The 19,669-nt window shown below is 33.8% G+C and overlaps 1 protein-coding gene across 1 annotated transcript; it reads right to left on the bottom strand.

The window, feature by feature from the left end:
- Nucleotides 1–287: 287 nt before the first annotated feature.
- LOC107931590 (conserved oligomeric Golgi complex subunit 1) lies at nt 288–12,289 on the bottom strand. The gene is made up of 6 exons (XM_016863521.2): nt 9,750–12,289; nt 7,508–7,702; nt 4,364–4,644; nt 3,228–3,407; nt 2,928–3,105; nt 288–879 (listed from the first exon to the last, which is right to left on the bottom strand). The coding sequence occupies exons 1-6, from the start codon at nt 11,934–11,936 to the stop codon at nt 706–708; spliced, it is 3,195 nt and encodes a 1,064-aa protein (XP_016719010.1). The 5' UTR covers nt 11,937–12,289; the 3' UTR covers nt 288–705.
- Nucleotides 12,290–19,669: the final 7,380 nt, after the last annotated feature.

Genomic DNA, 19,669 nt, shown 5'->3' with positions numbered 1-19,669 from the left:
AGATAAACTAATTTGATCAAATTCCTATAATATAGCGACCTCCAAGTACTTTTAACATACACACATAAATCTAATCTAATACTTATATTTAATATTTAAGCACATCTTGTCATAAGGGATACACCATGGACGATGAAGCAAGGATGCGATTCCTCACTTTTGGTTTTTTAGTGTTTCAACATCTCTCAGTTTCTGAACCCCACTTTTTTTTAGAATAACAGAAAGCAATTATCAGAAGTCAGTAGCTAAGAAAGTCAATATTCCCCACTGCATCCACAACCTTCATCTCTAGTAAGCTATTTCATTTTAATTATTAAGTAATGTGGTTCTCGTATAGGCATCGCTAACTAGAACAGTGAGCGCTTGCACCAAGCATATCTAGGCATAACAGTCCGGTTGGCCCATAAAATTCATTTGTAGGATATGTGATGTTATTTACTTTTCTTGAAACATGACATGTGGAATTACTGAACCCGACAAAGCAACAAGAGGCAATGAAACCAAAAACGGAGACTAGATTTCACATGATAATGCCCTAGTTTCTTTCAACATATACCCTTTGCCTTGCTGTGCCACATGGGGCAGGATGGTTGCTCCTATTGCTATTTCCCATCATTTATCCCGGAGGTTGGAAATTTCAGGCAACCCTCTCCATCAATATAAAGTAAAGCATACATCTACCCAAATCTGGAAATATAGCAGAAATCAAGAATCTGATCTGGTGGTTGTAAAGGATGATAGAAGTCCTGTGGCTTGTACGGGTAAGATGTCACCAAATGTTGACATGGCAGCTGCAGATCTATCCTTGAATATGCCCACTTGCCCATCCGTTAATATCGATCCCAGTTTTAAAGTGCTCTCCCCGAATCTGCTGCCAACCTGCCCAGGCAAATACAACGGAAATCACTATCAACATAAAAAGTTAATATGCCTGACATGGCTGCAAAACATCAAATATGCCAGGATATTTACAACTTGCTAATAAGTCACTTTGTATATATACACCATACTCATGTTAAGCAAGCTTGCCAAACTGTATGTATAGTCTCAACAAGGGTTGAGACCTGAGATTCACTCCAGTATTCTTTCCCTCACATGTCAATCCATTCATTAACTTGACATGTGCAATAATCACCACTGGTTGTGACCAATCCGGTTGAGAATCAATTAAGAAAATGTCTAGACCAGAAACTATTAGAAACAAATTGTGTTCCATGGTATGAGAGTACATTATACTTCAGGATTGTAGTAGTCCACAACAGTATGAATGTGGAAAAATAGATTAACTTAAAAAAGGCACAACTCAGGGTTGCTCAATTACCACACTGAAAGTGCATTATTCAAATTCACTCCCTGCTGGCTATGTACAACAATCTACCTTCGATAAAGAATAAATAAAAATGTTAGGTGTCTTCCACTGTGGTATTGCCTATTTCCAAGAAGAATATAGAGGTTAGCCATGATTAATTAGAAATGTTTTCCTCTTCATAAAACCACTAAAACAATGTAAACATTCAAAGTGTAGCGTATTACTCCAATAAAATAAACTTGTCTATATTTTCTACTTCTATTAGCTAGTTAGATTTTACTTCCTCAATAAGATTCAAGGGTTTTTTTTTACTATGTTTTCAGGGTTAAATTACAATTACACCCCTCATCATTTCCTATTTTTCTAAAGAATACCCTTGTGTTCATTTCCTTGGCACTTGAACAACCTAAAGCCTTATTCCATTATCATAGAGGACTAAAACATCAATTTTGACCAACAAATTGCAAGAATTCCCTTAGATGTAAAAGGTATCTTTGTCAAAAAAATGAAGTTAGTTTTCTAACTATTTTGTGTGAAATTAATATCACAACCCCTTATAACAACAAAACGAAACCTCAGGGTTCTAAGTGCAAATTAAAAAGAAAAAGAAAAAGAAAAATGACAAGATATTATTTGCAGAGGTAAAACTAGAGTGAAACTGTAATCGAGTCTCTCTAGCAGTGGCAATCTTGGCACTTACTTTTGAGGGGGCCAATTACAATATTAAATTGTCTAGAAAATGAATTTATTTTCTTGCAATAATAATTTCAACTAAATTCCTTCCAAAACAATAGATTTTGTTATTATTCCCAAAAACTTCACTAGTTTTCTTCTTTTTTTAAAAATATTGTTTTGTGACATATGTAATTTAATTTTTTAAATAAAATTAGTATATGTTCAGGCAAAAGAGGGAAAAAAAAAGCTAGTATATCTGCTTAAGCTATAGAAATACAAAGAGATATTTGAGATTTAAAACTGAGCAAATAGGAGATTAATAAATAAAATATGAGAAAAAAAAATAGAAATGACAGGTATAGGAGTGGCGAAGTTATAAAAAGAAAAATGGTTCTCTTCATACTAGTGGTTGAAATCATGAAAATAAAATTATTTAGAAAAATTAGTTTAAGTCATGGGATTATAACTTGATATGATAAACCAAATAATTTGAAGAGTGTAAAAATAATGATCAGTAAAATGAAAAAGATAAATAACAAATAGAGTTTTTTAGCTTTCTTTTACCCATAACACATGAAAAATATATAAAATTTATTTCCAGGGCGCCAATTTAATTTAATTTAGCATATAAGTATATATATGTACTTTGGTAAACTATCAAATATCTTGGAGGACTTGGTAAATTACCAAAAACCTTGGGGGACAAGGCCCCCTCTGGCTCTTTGGAGGCTCTGCCTCTGCTGTCACGACTGGCTCAAATGAAACCAAACATATCTAGTCAACCATGTACCTTACACTCTATAGCCAATGGCAACACATAGGGGCATCAGCAAGCTTACTTTGAGGTGTACAATAACTTCTATATTAGATAAACCTTTTGACTCACAATACAGGGAATTAGACAAACCTTTCAAAAAGAGAAAAAAATGATGAATAACCTCACCTGCATGAAAGATTTTAAGAACGGCGTTGCAACACCAAAACTCTGGTGGTCATCCAAATCAGCTTTCTGGGAAAGCTCTCCATTTGTATAAGCTTCCCAGGAACTTCTTGAAGTAATATCATTGGAGGCAGCTGTAATAGGTTTCCCAGAATTCCCTCTAGAAGACAATGCTGGAGCACTGCATGACAAGCCGTAAATTATAAGAAAAGCATTTACACGAGTAAATAATTCTAGATAGTATGCAAATTGATTAAAGTGAATGCAAGACCGTGTACCCAAAAAAAAGAGTTAAACATAGACCTGATTGGAAGATATTTGAAACGAGGAACCACAGAACATCTCATAATATTCGACTCGGAATTAGTAGGCAGCTTCTGTATGGTGTCTGTATACTTCCGATTAAGCTGAACAAAGAACCCGAAGAGCACAGCATGCCGGAGGTATGACTGCCTCTCATTCTCCCATAAGTATGGCTCATACCTTAAAATTATTTAGAAAATACCATTAATCAGAACATATAAACATTTACTAGTAGAAACAATAGCTAATGATGAACTGATAAGTGAAAATGCATTCAGAAGGAAGCACTGAATGAGTAGATGACACACTGACAATTTCATCTGAATTTCACAGTTCGATAAATATCAGACCTGTAACAATCTGGTATGGATAAATATCAGACCAGTAATAATCTGGTATACTTAACAAAGGCAATAATATACCAGAAGAAGCTTTGCATAAACTTTTGCAATGTTGCAAGTAAAACAAGCAGATATCTTCTCTTAACAGGAAAGGCCCATTGTAATAAATTACAGCAACCTGTACTTGCAATGTGCTTAGAGTTTGGAGGTGAAAACCAGCAGAAGATATTCAAGCCAGTTTACTGATTTTCCAGGGTTTCCTTCGTATCTACACCAATTACTAAGTTTCTAGGAAATAGAAAAGAGAAAACAAAAGAAGGTAAATCAAGGACTAGGGTCTTGATCAACTATGAAGGTCCCAGCTCAAGAAAAAATAACATCAAGACTTCCAGCTTGGAAAAAGTTTCCTTCACCATAAAAAATTTTAATTTACTAAATGCTGTCATCAAATCCTGCTGATTGGCTTTAAAGAATATTCATCTCACTTAATATTTTACTATCTGGATTGCAGATGATTCAATTGTGGGTGATTAATACATACAATTTGTTAAATAGACTAATTGAACCATTTTACATGTAGGACGACTTAAAATGTTGGGAAAAGTAGTGCACCTAAATCATGCTTTGCCCTACAAGCAAATCACTAACAATTTGAGCAAAAAGTGCCTGACAATACCCCAGTGATACTTTACTAGTTTGATGGCAACATATATTAAATGAAAGAAAAGAATAGGAATCAAAACCAAGCTTAGAGGTATCCTGTTCATCATGTAAAAAGGATATGGAAATACTTACGTCAGCCAATCAATGGGATCCAACTTTTGTGAAAAAGAATAGATAAGTCCATCAACACTGTCTCTAACAGCGGACTTTGTCTGAATGTGGTCCTGCTTCCTTCTGAATGCTGACTTAGACTTCAGTTTTATAGATAACTCTTCATTTACATTGACATCACCCCCAGAAAGAACATCAGCAGCAAACCTTATGTCCAACAAGACCTGTAAAATTCCTTTCTCTGACACTTGAGCTCCAGAGGCTTCTCTAGTAGAGAGAAAGTTCTTATAAATTGAAATAACCTACATGATGAATAAAAAAAATGAATACAATAGAAACCAATGAGAATCTAGCAAAATATAATTTAGAGCTAGTGAATATTTTTGAAAAGAAAGCTTTGTAGGAAAAAGTACCCACCATATAAAACTTATCAAGATAGAAGCATAATTTCTTTATTCATTTAAAGAAATCATTTAATACTTCAGACAGAAGTAATGACCAATTAATTTTCAAGAACTGTAGTCATCAGGACATTGTGCCTATATACTCCAAAGAAACTCATTTGGAATCAATTGCTTCAACCCCAATTAACTGAGTTTGCCAATGGCCACAAAAAGCATCATATCCATCCGTTGAGCCCTTCTATGTTCTGATTTACCATATAAACATAAGCTTAACATTCTAACTAACATTATAGGCATCATTTTCTTCCTTCGCAATAGTTTTTTCCTTTTACATTCAATGGAAATCTCACTTTAAGATTAGAAATTGAAAAGAATTACTGAGTACAAGATTAACAATTTCTAACATAAACAAGAGCAACCAGACAGTCACTAAAACACTTAAATCAATCTAAGTCGACAGTAATCATGTAAGTTGGACACAAACACGCAAAGAGACCAAAAAAGCGGTTGAAGAACCAAAGTGGTTTCACCATTTCCGTACGTGGAAACTATACTATACCAAAGACTAATTGACCTAAAGAATACTTGAAAGTCTCTTCTCATTTCATTTCTCTGTTCCATATGTATTCAAAGGTTAAGTGTCAGAAAATGAACCATGCATGCAAAACTTAATCCTATATTTAAAAACTGACATAAGGCTTTCATTAGTGCTATAGGGGTAGCTCCTTATACCAGGATGGTATAGCCTATATAGAATATAAATCAGAGGCTAGACTGATTTCACTGCCATGTCTCAACAACAAGATATAGATTTATCAGAATTCTTTATGCCTTTTATCATATTATTCCATTGTAGGTAATAAATAAGACTTTTTAAGCAGTATATGAGATCACACCCGTTACTCTTATTGTAGCAACAAGGAGAAATCTAACGGTGGATAGGCTTATATCAGTTAATTGAACAGTAACGCAATCTTAAAAGAGGAGTACAATAAACCAGCTGGCCTATCTTGAATCTATCCTGGCATTTCTTTATTTCTTCTTTTAGAAAAATCTAAACTCATAATCGCATCCTGCCCTTATAAATGGTAAACAAAACCAAGAGTACTGGTAATGATTAACTTTTATTCTGAGGAGCAGTTACCAATCTTTACACTTAGCATTCATCATTCTATCGAAGGCTATTAAGGAGTTCCTCAGCATTTATGCGTCCTTCAGAATCCAATTCCTTTTTTATCTACATTTTTCTCAAAACAATGGATTCTATCAAAGAGTTTATTCTTGCAGCATGTTTTCATCTTCTAGGGTTCTCACTTTAAACAATCAGAGCCCTTATCAAAGAGCCTATTCTTCACACAGGAACAAGATTTAACAGATTATGGAAAACATATGTGGGATTGAAAATATGATTCCCGTTTTGCCAACAAACGTATGAGTTGTCAATAATACAGTACTCGTAATTCCAATAACCATGGTTAAATCCCTAACAGCCTCAAGTACAAATACATATTTGTGTGGATATAATTTCTAGTTTAGGAGGAACGGAGCACAGTGATGAGGTTAGCAATATAACATCAGACAAGAATATTTGAAGTGGCTGTGGAAAAGTAAAGATGCAAAACAATCATAGAGAGAATTCATGAACAACTTCAGCATGAGCCATTGCTGCACTAGAAGACAATTCAATATGCTCCCAAGCTGTTCATATGACATGGAAATGTACCATGCATCAATGTGAAGTCAATCAACGCTAAAGGTGGTGAATATGTTATAGATAACGTATTAAATTATGTGAAGAAAGAATGGTATACATTATCACATTACTGCTAGATCTAATAAGAACATCAAGCATTAAAAAAGGTATAATGAAATTTACTATATTTCTATTTTATTATTACCACCTGGGTTTTTCTATTTTTTTACCAACTTAAAAGACAATATCAGGTAATCTTCCATGTTTACCATACTTAAATTCTCCATGGTTACATTGTACACTCATAGTTATGCCATCCATCTTATTTAGGGGAAAGAAATGAGAAGGCAACTTTAAACTGAATGAAGTCAAACTTATCGTCTGCTCAATAATGGAATGATTAGGTTAAAAGCCTGATGAATGACACCTCAAAGCTGGGCTCATGTTAACCCAAGCAAAATCAAAATAGGTAGCACCCAATTATTGCATCTATACTAATAATAAAACCCTTAATTGAGTCGGTGTCATAAGTCAAAATGGAAAATTTTCATAGTAAAAATGGAAGAGGAATGTTAATGTCTTTTTAATGTTTTATAAATCTTTTTATTTTTTCTTCCAAAAGCTAACCACTTTTACATTAGAAAAGAAAAACCCACCTAAATTACTACATGCTCCTCTGGCAAAAATATATCCGTTCAAGAACCACCCAAATGGAATAGCAAATCAGCTAGTCAATAGAAATCTTATAGTAATTAAACCCCCAAAATCCAAATAAGTCAAGACATCAAAAACCATAGTGCATGGAGCTGTATAGAAGTTAAGAAAGCTCTTCAAGGGATAAAACTGAAGTTAAGAAACAATAATGTAACTGTATGCAATTCAACACTTCCAATATTTGCTGTCAATTAAGGCTTTAATGTATATGTTTACAAGAAAAAGAACTGCAGAAATAACATCAAGAGAGCAATTAAAGTACACACAGCATTGTTTTAGTATATAGAATATAAACAAGATAATTGCAGGGTTCCTAGAATAATCAGCCAACATGATGCAAAACAAAATTTGTACCTTTTCAATAAGGCTCAATGCAAACCTTTGCACAATTGATTTGTCAAGAACATGGCCTCCGATTCTATGAATTTCTGCACATGCTTGACATAAGAAGGATATCACATAGAGAGACGGCATAGACGGGAGTGATATTTTCATCTCTGATGACCCCTCACCAGATTGTTCTTGCTTAACAATTATCTCTTCCCAACCCTGAGCAATATAATGAATAAGCTAATAATTAACATAATTGCATTTTGGAACTTAATATGCAAAAAAGCAATATACTTAAATTACACAAACAAACAATACGAACAGAAGATAGTCTAAAAGGTATAAAATACCAATCAAGCCTCAGTCTTAGTGTTCAAAAGTTTTAAAATCACTTGAGAAGAAGCAAAGTGCAATACTTCTCTCATGATTTCCCTATTGCAAGATTCTAAAATTTCATTCATCCAATTACTAATAAACTAATTTGTTGCATTCATATATCAAATTTCAAGATTCTACATGCCAAAGGGGAAATGTAAGATATAAATAGATAACTATGATGAACTTGTATCAGTGTGTGCATTGCATACATGCAGGAGAACACAAATGTTGCATGTCAAAAGGGACTATGGAGGGACAATGCAAAGCGTCTCAAATAGTAGAAGAAACAACTCAAATATTGCAAATGTACTCTGATCATCCATCCCTGATGAACCACAAAGGAAGCTGCCAATGGCGTTTACAAAGCTTTCTAGTGATCGATGTTACTTGGAACTATTGATCTAGTATGAGGAATGGGAATTAGAGTATAAATCACTACTTACCTAAAACATAATTCGATAGGGATATTCTTCTTCAGTTCAGTTAATAGGTATGGAGTACGATTAATTAAAACACAACATTTTTAGATCATATATGCATATATACACACACACACATATATATAGTTCATCTTAATTCAAAAAGTTATTATACAAATAATTCATTTTCATAACTTTAATGATAAAAAAATCAAATAACCATTGATAAAGAATTATAGACTCATGAAGCTTAATATAAATATTTAAAAAGTAAATAAAATTAATAACATTTTACTTTTCAAGAAAATAATTTTAAAAGTCCAAAATATCATTTAACAGTTAACATTGGACCCATAGAAGTTTAAGGGCTTATTTGAGTACCAATTGAAGTTTAAGGGCTTATTTGAGTACCAATTACAGTTTAAGGGCTTATTTGGGTTTAACAAAAGTATATGCTCGTCTAAATAAAGTGACAAAGTTCAAGGGCTTATTTAGTACATTAGCCTTACAAATATTTGTCATGTTTCAATTGATTATGGTAAGCAAACATGTTTTAAGTTTGTACGTTTTCAAATAAAGCAAAAAGCATAATTAACAAAATGTTTCCAATTGTCAAAAAATTAAAAATAAATGAAAAGGAAATATCTGAAACAGAAGACAAACCCATAGCCACCCTACACCAACATTGAAGTCAAACAAAAGTATCACTAGTATACTTGATAATTCCGCTTTTGGAAATCATTACTTGATAATTCCAACTTTGATTTAACATTAGATATGGTTTTGTTTTACTGTTTGGTTTTCTTTTTAATATCTCTACAGCAGTGCATCAAAGTGATATCAGAGTGAACTAATATTAATGTTGAAATAGTTGTTCTGCTTATAAGCATTTACTGGTTGCAGTAGAGGACGTGGAAGAGGACAGCAATCCAGCAAACAAAATTAGCTGAGTCAAGGAATATGAGCAGAGCAAACTTTACAGTGACAGGAATCAATGAGTCTGGTAAAAAATCCAAAATGCAACCATGATCTTTGGAATAACCAAAGAGTGGCCTTTTGATGAAGATACCAGATATGGATTGGAAGCAAATAAATGTTTTCAAGATGCTGGACCAGCAAATCCTGCCGTCCATGTGAACTAGAATGGAGTTAACATTTTGGGTAATGACTTCTAGGAAAAGATTCATGCAAAAGATTATTTAGATTGGGAAGGTAAGATGTTTTGACTGGTAAGTAAAGGCAGAACAAACAGAAGTGCTATATATGAAGCTTAAGTTGAAAGGGACTGAACTTCAATAATAAAGACCTTGTTACTTTTTGCCAATGATAAAATTTCAGCACTACTCTTAACTGCCATGACAAAGAAATCCATCCTTCTGTATAGCCATTCCAATCTAGTGACATGAAAACAGAGGCAAAAGGAGAGCGGGAGAGAGAAAGGAAGTAAAAGTAGTCCAGTAAAAACTTACCCTTAAGGGAGTTGTTGCAGATAACCCATCATCTTGTCCAAGCTCCCGAGAGAGAATAACTGAAAGCTCATCAGATAGCCATGATATCCATAAGCTGTAAGCTCTAATACACAACTCCCGCATAATCTTACAAAGATCGTAAAGTTTTGGGCTTGCACTTTCATTTGCACCAAGCAATGCAGCAGTAGCTGATGAACTTTGCCTCTCGGAACTAGTGAGTATTTGCCTTCCAAGGCTGTCAGAGAAAGGAGAACCATTGACAGCTTTAGATTGCCACAACGAGGAAGGGAGCTTCTCAAAAATTGCAGGAGCTGTGTATTTCACCCAGAACCGTGGAGAGCCAAGAATCAAAGCAATGTGTTTAGAGTAATTCTCGAATGCAAACAAGAGTCTCCCAATAAAAAGAGATCTCTCAACAATTAAAGGAGGAGGCACAGAATCGCTTTCCTTGTGTTCACTTCCAATCGCAGTGTACAAATTATCAAGTTCAGTTTGGAGTTCTTTCAATATAGCTGAAACACAGTCATAACATTTATTCTGCAGATAGGGAACTAGATCCTTCAATCTCACAGATGCATTGGTAGATTCTAGGAAACTCAATAGATCCTCAAGAACTCTTTGGCAGCAGCTGTCCACTTGATCTCTAATTTGACTCACTTCAGGGCCAAAATAGGCATTGAGACAACTTTGGAGATTATCTTCCTCAGGTAGTGCTCTATTTCCCAACAGTGGACCAAGCTTCTTTAAGTTATTAGGTTCAGCAAACCAAACGCCACCACCTGTAGAAGGCCTAATCAAATATGTCTCAAAATCCATCTTCTCACCAGAGGTCACCACAATAGTGTGGATTGCGTCTGACACATTGACAGCTCTGGTCAGATCCTCAAATCCTGAGTCAATAATCATTTTCATCCTCCTGACAAAAGCATCTTCAAATATTTCATTCCACAGATCCAAATCACCTTCCAAAACAAGTTCCCGGATCCTATTCCAAGGCAATTCAATGTCAGACCCAAAAACACTTTTAAGCCATTCCAAACTCTCCCGCAAAACCTCCTTGCTTTCCATTGTAAGCCTTATCAACTTCTCAGCAGTTCTAAGTTCTTGGCCACTAGGTATAGTATCAATGAGATACCTACCATTAATCTTACTGATGATCTGTGCTCCGCAATCCCTCACCCACCTCCAACAAGTGCTAGAAATGAAAGTTTTATGCAGCATAACCGTGACAGATTCTAATTTATCCCTAAAAGATTTCCACAACCTGACCTCTTCATCCGGATTTGGGATCCCACCAAATAACTGAGAAGCAGGGGGAGAATCCAAAATAACCTTATAAAAGAGAGGCATGTCATTCATAACATGCAAAAACAACTCTCCCACCTGCCCTATGGTGACCTGAATTATGTTTAAAACGTCACAAAAAGCCGAAATGGCAACAGAAGAGGTAGCATTACCATTACCAGCAGAAGCAGTCAATGTATGCAATATCCAATTCTTTCTGGCTTCAAGAAACAAACCCAGAACCCGCTCAGGATCCAGATCATCAGTGACAGCAACGGCAGCTAAGGCATCAGCATAGGCAGCAACGGACAGGCCCCTATCCAACAACCTCTCACGACTTCTCTGGGAAATCTGAGCCTTGAAACTCTCAACGATCTGCCACTGGTGCTGAAGCAGAGGGAAATTGGACAATATGTTGTTGTGATCCAAATCACCGTCAGGCAGCATCAAGATGGAATGGACGTGCTTAGCACGAATATACCTGGCGGCCGCTTCCAAGAACATGGATTCGTCGAGACAGCCCCAGATGTTCTCCGGCGTGTCCACCAAGTACTTGACGCGGCAGGCGATCCCATAGATGCGGAGGCGAGTAGTAGGGTTAGGGGGGGTTTGGAGTTTCGGGGATGGCGCTTCCAAGACGGAGATAGAGAGGGAGCGGATAGAATGATGGATGGAAGAGATGTTGGAGGAAATAGATTCGGATGCCGATTTCATTTGGAGGATGGAGTCAGCCGAGTCAATCAGATCACGATAGCGGGTGCCAACCAGCTGCCGGAGCTCCTCCTTCTTGTCTTGAATCTGTTTGTTGGTGGCGGATTCCACATTGCGGATTTCGGAGATGGGTTTGGCGCGGAACAGTGATTCGGCGTCTCGGTCATCCGCAGAACCTGAGATGAGTCTCATTCTTCTCTCTTAATGTCGGATTTGTCTATAATCTGACTCTTAATGCTGCCTTTCTTTTCTCAACTTGATATTGTTGTGAATTGAAGACTGCAAGCTTGAAAATCTTGTATCAGCAAAAGATTCCAGAGATTTAGACATCCCTTTACTACATTCTCTGCGTCATGTGCCCAAATCCCAGGACTCCAAGACATAGAAGGTCAGAAGGCAACACCATAATATAAGCTATAAACATTGACATCTAAACTTGAAACGTAAATATGTGGCGTTGATCATTGCTGGGTAACAAGCAACTTTTTAGACTCTTTTTTTATTTTTCAAATCAAACACGAGTCCGTGCAATTCAAATAAGTCTGGAAGTACTTAAAAAGTGTGGTATACAATACATCACATTCGCAAGTGAGTGCAAGGTTTTGGACATTAGAAATTTAATTCTTCATGGTCCCAACCAAAAGTCAACAATCCATCCTTCGGTTATTTATTTATTTGAAATCAATCTTTTATTTACATCAAAGTGAAATGCGGTTTCTGCAAGCGAACATGTCAGGTTGTAATATAGAAGTGTTACAACAAAAGACTGATAAGTATTTTGAGGACCGTACCTAAATATTGCTATTTGGAGAAAATTGCTATTAAATTAATTACCTAAAATAATTACTTATCTACTAGAGTCACGAATTAGTAGTGTAAATTCCAATTTAAACAATGATAATAAAGTTAATTAAATTAACTAAGACTAAATATAACCCCAGGTTAATTTATTCGGATTTTCCCATTCCTAGTTCTGACTATGCAAGCTACTTAGCCTAGAATCAATTGTGTCACCAAATTATTAACTAATTTAATAATTGCCCTTATTTAAGTATTTATCATCCTTAGAGGTTTTATTAGGGTTGTCAATCCTTGTATCTTCATTAAGGATTACCACCTAAGATACCCTCCCAGTCTCACCTAGGCATACGGATACCCTTCCAGTCTCACCACTTGGCACAAGTTTTACTCAACAGGATAGTCTCCCAATCTCACCTATCTAGAGGTTCTACTAAGGTCGTCACTTCCTAGTATACTAATTACTCTTGAATAAATATCCAGTTTTAGGTTATTAGTCACTTAATCAATTAATTGGGTTAACAGTTGAAACATGCGAGATGTTTATAAAGCATCAACTTATTCTAATCTTTACACAAACAATCAATTAACGGAGTTAAAGAAAGAGATAAATAATAGAATAAAAGAAGAGATGAAGAATGCTCATGGATTAATCGATGCAAAAATGCGGTTCCGGAACATTCTCCACTCGCGATAGTCTCACTTTGGAATAGGATCTTCTGATCAGACGAACATAAAAATAACTAAGTAAAAGCTAAAAATGAAATAAAATCTAAAACCTAATCTCTGTGTTGTCCGTTGAATCCCCCTTTGAATCTAGTTATAATGTTGTTTATATAGACAAAAATCCAAAAGATTAAAGTTCCCCTTCGATTGCAAAGTCCATTAGGTTTTTAAGCTAGAAAAAGACCCTTAATTACCCTTAAAATTGCAATCGTCGTGTGCAAGAATTTTTGGCCGGGCAAAAGTGGTGTTTTGACATCTAGACCCGGTGTTGCAAGATCCAATTGGTGTCGCGACATCCATGGCAGTTTCGTCTTAAGGATTTTGTTTTTGCTTCGATCTTTGGTGTCACGACATTGGCATCAATTTCAACCCAAATGTGCACTTTTAGCTCCCGGTCCATCCTACATAACCACATAACCTTATTTGGATATCAAAATAGCATAAAAACTATGGAAAAGATAAAACAATACTTGAACTGTAAAATCATAAATAAATACTAGAATGACTTAATTCCACTATTAAACAAGCTAAAATTATGTGAAAAGAGATGTAAATAATAGCCTAGATCGTGGCCGATCAGTATCTTAGCTACAATTAGCAACCAATATTCCAATCAACCATCAAAGAAATTTAGAATAACATGGTATTCGAAACAATAAACCATTCTAAACATTCAATCAATAGAAATGAGTGAGAAAAAGAGTTTAGAATTGCTCATTCATGGAGAAACACCCACATCCATAGCTCGAGCTTGCTTTGATCTCCATTTACATTGCCATCCACAAGAACGAGCAATAAAATCTATAACAATTTCACTTTCTACAAAGCTTATACAAAGTTTTCTCTAAGAACTTTAAAAATCTAAAAAGTACTCTCTAAAATCTCTTCTTTATAATTTAAATTCTAGTTAAAGGTAGAGGGGAATATGCCTTGTATTTTTAGGCCGAAACAGGTTTGACGTCCCGGCGAGAGGAGATGTCTCATCCTGACACGCGATGGAGGGCGTACTGACGAGGCAACAGCCACGTCACTACGTGGTGACATGTCATGTAATTTTCTCGATTTTTTTCTTCCAGCCAAATTTTGATTATTTGTCCCATTCGAACTCTAATTAGTGCATATTACTTTAATATTATTTGACCTACAAAATTTTCCTATAAATAGGCCATTTTCTACATATAAAGATTAACCCATAACACATTTAGGTATTAACTTTTACAAGTTTTCAAGGAATTTTGTGTTTAAGTTTTTCGAGTTCTTATTTTTGGGTTTCGGGGTTTAGTCTCCATCTTTGTACTCTTCATTTTTGTCGTTTTAGTGAAATTATCTTTACCCGTGGTTTTTTATCCTCCTCTAAGTGGGTTTTCCATGTAAAATATTTATGTTCAATCTTTTCAATTTCTTCGTTAATTTTACTAGTTTGTTGCTTAATCGAGTTTATCCCCAAAAAAATATTTATAGTAAGGATCAAAGTGACCTTTTTATCCTCATTAAAAATAACTTTAACAAAGGTTAGAAATAGAAATTCCACCAAATTGTCATCTTCCTCTAGAGTTGTCAATTCTAGTTTACTAAGCATTTTAATACAATCAAACAACCAAATTAATCGTCAACGTATATGTCAACTTTAATTAATAACTAGCATCCCAATCAACCATCGAATAAACTTTAGAACAACATGGAATTCAAAGTACAAGCAGCCATACTAAACAATCAATAAACATAAATTAGTAAGAGTAAGAGTTTAGAGATGCCCATTCATGGAGAAGCATCCAATTCCAAAGCTGGAGCTTGCTTTGATTTCCTTTTTTACATTGCCATAGACAAGAAAGAATTTTAAAAATCTAAAACAAATTTAATCTCTACAAAGTTACTATAAAGAACTTAAAAAAAAACTAAAATTTCTCTTTACAAAATCTCTCCAAGTTTTTCTCCCTCTCTAATCTCTCTCTAATTTATAATACAAAGGTGCTTTTATATTAGTGAGCTAAAAGACCTTTTTACTCTCGTTAATATTTAGCTTTTCAAAGGCTGGAGTGTCCAATTCCCTTTAAAAAACCCTGAGTAACCAACATCTTAATAGATCTGCAACATGACATCGCAACCTCCATTTTTGCAGAGTCGTAATGTGACGAAGGTATGTTCTCCTAGGCAAGGTTCAATGTGCCGACATTGCTCACTTGACAATGTCATGGAGTTGCTTTGCTCACTATCTGCCTCACCTTTAAGTCTAGTTCATCCAACGTCGCACCCTCAACTTGACTATGTCATGCAGTTACTTTGCTCACTTGATTCTTTCACGTCCAAACAGTGAGTTAGGTCACAACCTCAGGTCCTTCAATGTCATGAATTAGTACTAATCTAATTAAGTCACGAATTTGTAGTGCAGATTCAAGATAAAATTTCAATAAAACGTAATTAAACTAAAACTAACCGTGAGTTAAATTATCGGAACCACCTATTCCTAGTTTTGACGATGCGAGTTACTTAGCCTAGAATCAATTGAATTACTAATTATAAACTAAGCAAATAGTTACCCCTAATTGAATTTTTTATCACTCTTAACTAGGAATCCCCTCAACTTACATATTAACAATTTGTTAGCTAATTCATTTAATGAAATACCTATTCAAGACTCTTAGGTAGGTCATAATATCTTGGCATGTCCTTTCACAATTCTCATTTCTAGCCTTTAATCTTTATAAGAATCATATACAACATTTTCATTTCTTTAAACTATAGCATGCTTAAATCACCAATTTCCTTAATATCATTTAAGGTAAGTTCAATAGGCCATACACTTTTAAAGCTCATTATCATGTTAATTTCTCTTTTGCTTACCTATTCATTTTCCTTATTATCATCTTTTTTAGCTATAAGACATTTAGTTCATGACACTTAATCTTGCTTTTAGCCATAAATAACTACATTTAAATTTTATTAACAATATTTAATTCATTTTCTCCTATAGTAAACTCTAGTAAAATTTATTCGAATACATAGGACTCCTCCACCACACCAATGAGCATTGAAGTGCTAAACTGTAAAGTAGTGTAACACATCCCTCCGCCACACCAAAGAGCTTATAATAGCATAAACTACACCACACCAAGATGCACATGAGTGCAAGACTTGAAGGCGATATAAAGCACGCATAAGCGTGAAATCTCCGACAAAACTCCAACACACTATAAGCCCTAATTGGCATGCCAATCATATCTTAACATTTCACTAAGTCTTCTAGAGCACTTTACGCTTACAATTAACATATATATACCAAGGTGATTAATACATACATTTACACATATCATATAAGAGTACATTAAGTGCCTTAACATATTCATGATCAAATCCATATTAATAAATGTCTTATGAGCTTGTTCATTTTCACTTGTAGGTACCACTGGTGCTTTACATTTGAACACACATTTTTTACATTTCTTTAGGCCTTACACACATGTCCATTTCATTTAATATTTCCCAATAGTGGAAAGTCATATTTTCAATTGCTTTTTATCTTTCAAAAAAATGTCTTATGAACGTGTATTCTCATGTTTTAACATGATATTGACTCTATCAACTAAAAGCATAAATTAACCAATAAGTCTTATTTGTGGCCACAATTTCAACTATTCACATTTTTTACATTAATAACATAATTTTTATATGTCAAATCATGCTTACTAACACTTCCATGACAATTAATATCCCCATATCATATTTTCACTTTACATAGCATTTCTTAACTAACAATTTCAACATTAACACATTATGGACGTATTACCTATCTTTTAAACCATAGAGTTTACATATGTTTATTATAAATTTCCATTCCATATTTATCACCCAAATTTTAACTAATTCATAAACTTCGACATAAGATAAATAAGAGTATCCAAGGTACTTACCTTGATGGATGCTCTACAATACCAAATCAAGCTTCTATGTGCTCCAATCCATCACCAATCAAGCTTGGAAACTTCATTTTTATCATTTACTCATTTTCCATATTACAAAATAAAATCAAAAAGTAAATATTATTTTTTTCCAAGCTTTCTCATAACATTTCACAACAAATATCAAATTAGTGGATGCGTAGGAAGCTATTTCTTACCTTATTGAAACTTTATCATTCTAGCTTCAACTTCTCTCACTCAAGCTCAAAAAACCCTAGGCTAACATTAAAGAAACTTATGGAGTAATTGAGCTTAGGAGGTTGTTTCCATGAAGATTTTTTTTTTTAAATCTCAAGGTGGAAAGTGAAGCTTTTGAGAGAAAATGGAAAAAAAAGTGGGAAAAATGAAAAAGAAGAAGATGTTCAGCCATGGGGGCTATATTCTATACAAAAACGAAACTCTATGCAGCTAAATGACGTTTATCAATTCTTTTTTGTATCTGTTTGTTATAAATATAAATAAAAATTTGAGTATAATTTTTCTTCTTCCGTTCATACGCATTTTATATTTCATGCATTCCACATATATTATATAGTATATTATTGCCAACGGAAGAAGAAGGGAATGTGAGCTGGGGTTCTTTTCCCTTATAAAAAGACCAACAATGGGCCCAAGCCCAACTTATAAGTCTAATTTTGCTAAAATATGGTCTAATCTTTCCAATTCGGTCCCAAATGTGATTTTCACGATACTAATACATATTCCAACTTAACCTCTAGCCAATTCATCACTAATAACTCACTTTTTCTAATTTGGTCATATTTGCACTTTAGTCCCTAATTTTTTTTTAAAATTTTATAATTTAACCTTTCACTTCTATAATTCTTTTCATAATTTTCCATGTCAATCATCAAAAATTTTCCATAAGATTCATTTATTTAACTCATTTCCAAATTTTCTCATCGATTCACTATATCCATATCAATTATCAACTTTTTTTCATAAGATTCCCTCTCCCCTTGTTTTCACCCACTATTTGTTCTTGCAATTGTCAACGATGAATTGATTTGTTTCATCTTGGTCTAGATCATTGCTTTTTGCACCTTCAAGTATCATTTGTAAAGTCCTTTGTACCTTCCCCTTTCTCTCTTTCCTTCACAACATTCAAGATTAAGCTTCGCATATCTTTCTCTAATCTTTCTAATTCTGTATTGATCCTGGTTGGAAGATATTTGAAATTTTTTTCATTAAAATGGTTCAACTTAGGAAGTAGGAGATTGAGAAGCACATACATAAACATACAATACATGTTCGGCACGATATAAATATAACAATATGATAATATTAATAAATTTAAGGCACTAAGATGACAAGGCATAACAATAAAAATTATGTAATATTACATAAACATAAAAATGAAATTTATCAATTACATATTAACATAAAAATAAAACTTAAATTTTTTAAAATTTATTTTTGTATTTAAAAATATTAACTCATTAGAATTAGATATAATCAAACAAAACAGGAGGGAGAGAACCTCATTCTAGGAATAAGAGCACTAATTTTTAAGAAAAGCTCTTTTCCTTTGGAATAATTGTTTCCAAGAGATCACATCTCTTGAAAATCTTCTTAGACAATCCTCGATCTTAATATCTGCAACTCCACCTTCACTCTCAACCTTTCTTTTCCATGAGTTCACTATCGTAATCAAGGACTCCACCATTAATTTCACAAAACCCTACAATGTCAACGAAGTTGTTTCGAAATTGACAAGATAAGAATTAGAATGCAATCATAGTCGTTATTTTCTAGTTTCCATTCTTTTATCCATATTATTATTTAAGTCTTTAGTGTCACAAGTCAAACCAAACACCAACTCGATTAAGAAAATTACAAAAATATTCTTTCATAATTAAAATAAGCTATATTATTTGAGAGTATTTTAACAAACAATAACAAACTTACATGTGATTGGATTTAAACTTGTGCTCTTTAGGTCAATAAAATATCAACTTTACCACTAAAACAAAGCTTTATTTTAATATAATATTTACATTTTAATTGTATTATGTGTACTTTATTATCTCCATCAATTGAATATATTAATAATGTTATTGATCGAGTTGGTGTCACAAGTCAAGTCGACACTAACTTAATCTTGATGACAACACCATGATAAACAATTGTAGTGCATTTTATATTCTTAATATGATGTATTTACATGTTTAAATTTCATTTTACTCACTTTAGTCTTTAAAATTGTACGTATTTCATGTATTATTACTAATTAGTTTCAAACCATAAATTTGATTATTTATTGTATGTTATTTTTAAACTAACATATGTGTTCTAAGTACTTAGTTTTTTCACGCATACGCTCTGATAAAATTTCTAGTTTTAACAATGTTGCTGATTGAGTTGGTCTCACAAATTAATTTGACACCAACTGAAGATTGATAACGACACCATGATAAACAATTGTATTTATTTAGTATTCTTAAT

This window comes from Gossypium hirsutum, chromosome D04 (genome assembly GCF_007990345.1).
Source record: "Gossypium hirsutum isolate 1008001.06 chromosome D04, Gossypium_hirsutum_v2.1, whole genome shotgun sequence".
Taxonomy (NCBI): domain Eukaryota; kingdom Viridiplantae; phylum Streptophyta; class Magnoliopsida; order Malvales; family Malvaceae; genus Gossypium; species Gossypium hirsutum.
The sequence above is the reverse complement of the archived record's forward strand: the minus strand, read 5'-3'. Positions and strand labels throughout refer to the sequence as shown.

Excerpts from the sequence above, each read along its gene's own strand:
- LOC107931590 (XM_016863521.2), bottom strand. The coding sequence starts at position 11,936 with ATGAGACTCATCTCAGGTTCTGCGGATGACCGAGACGCCGAATCACTG. Across the intron at positions 4,645-7,507 it reads CATTGAGCCTTATTGAAAAG|GTTATTTCAATTTATAAGAA; the intron begins GTACAAATTTTG and ends TTCATCATGTAG. Across the intron at positions 3,408-4,363 it reads GATCCCATTGATTGGCTGAC|GTATGAGCCATACTTATGGG; the intron begins GTAAGTATTTCC and ends AATAATTTTAAG.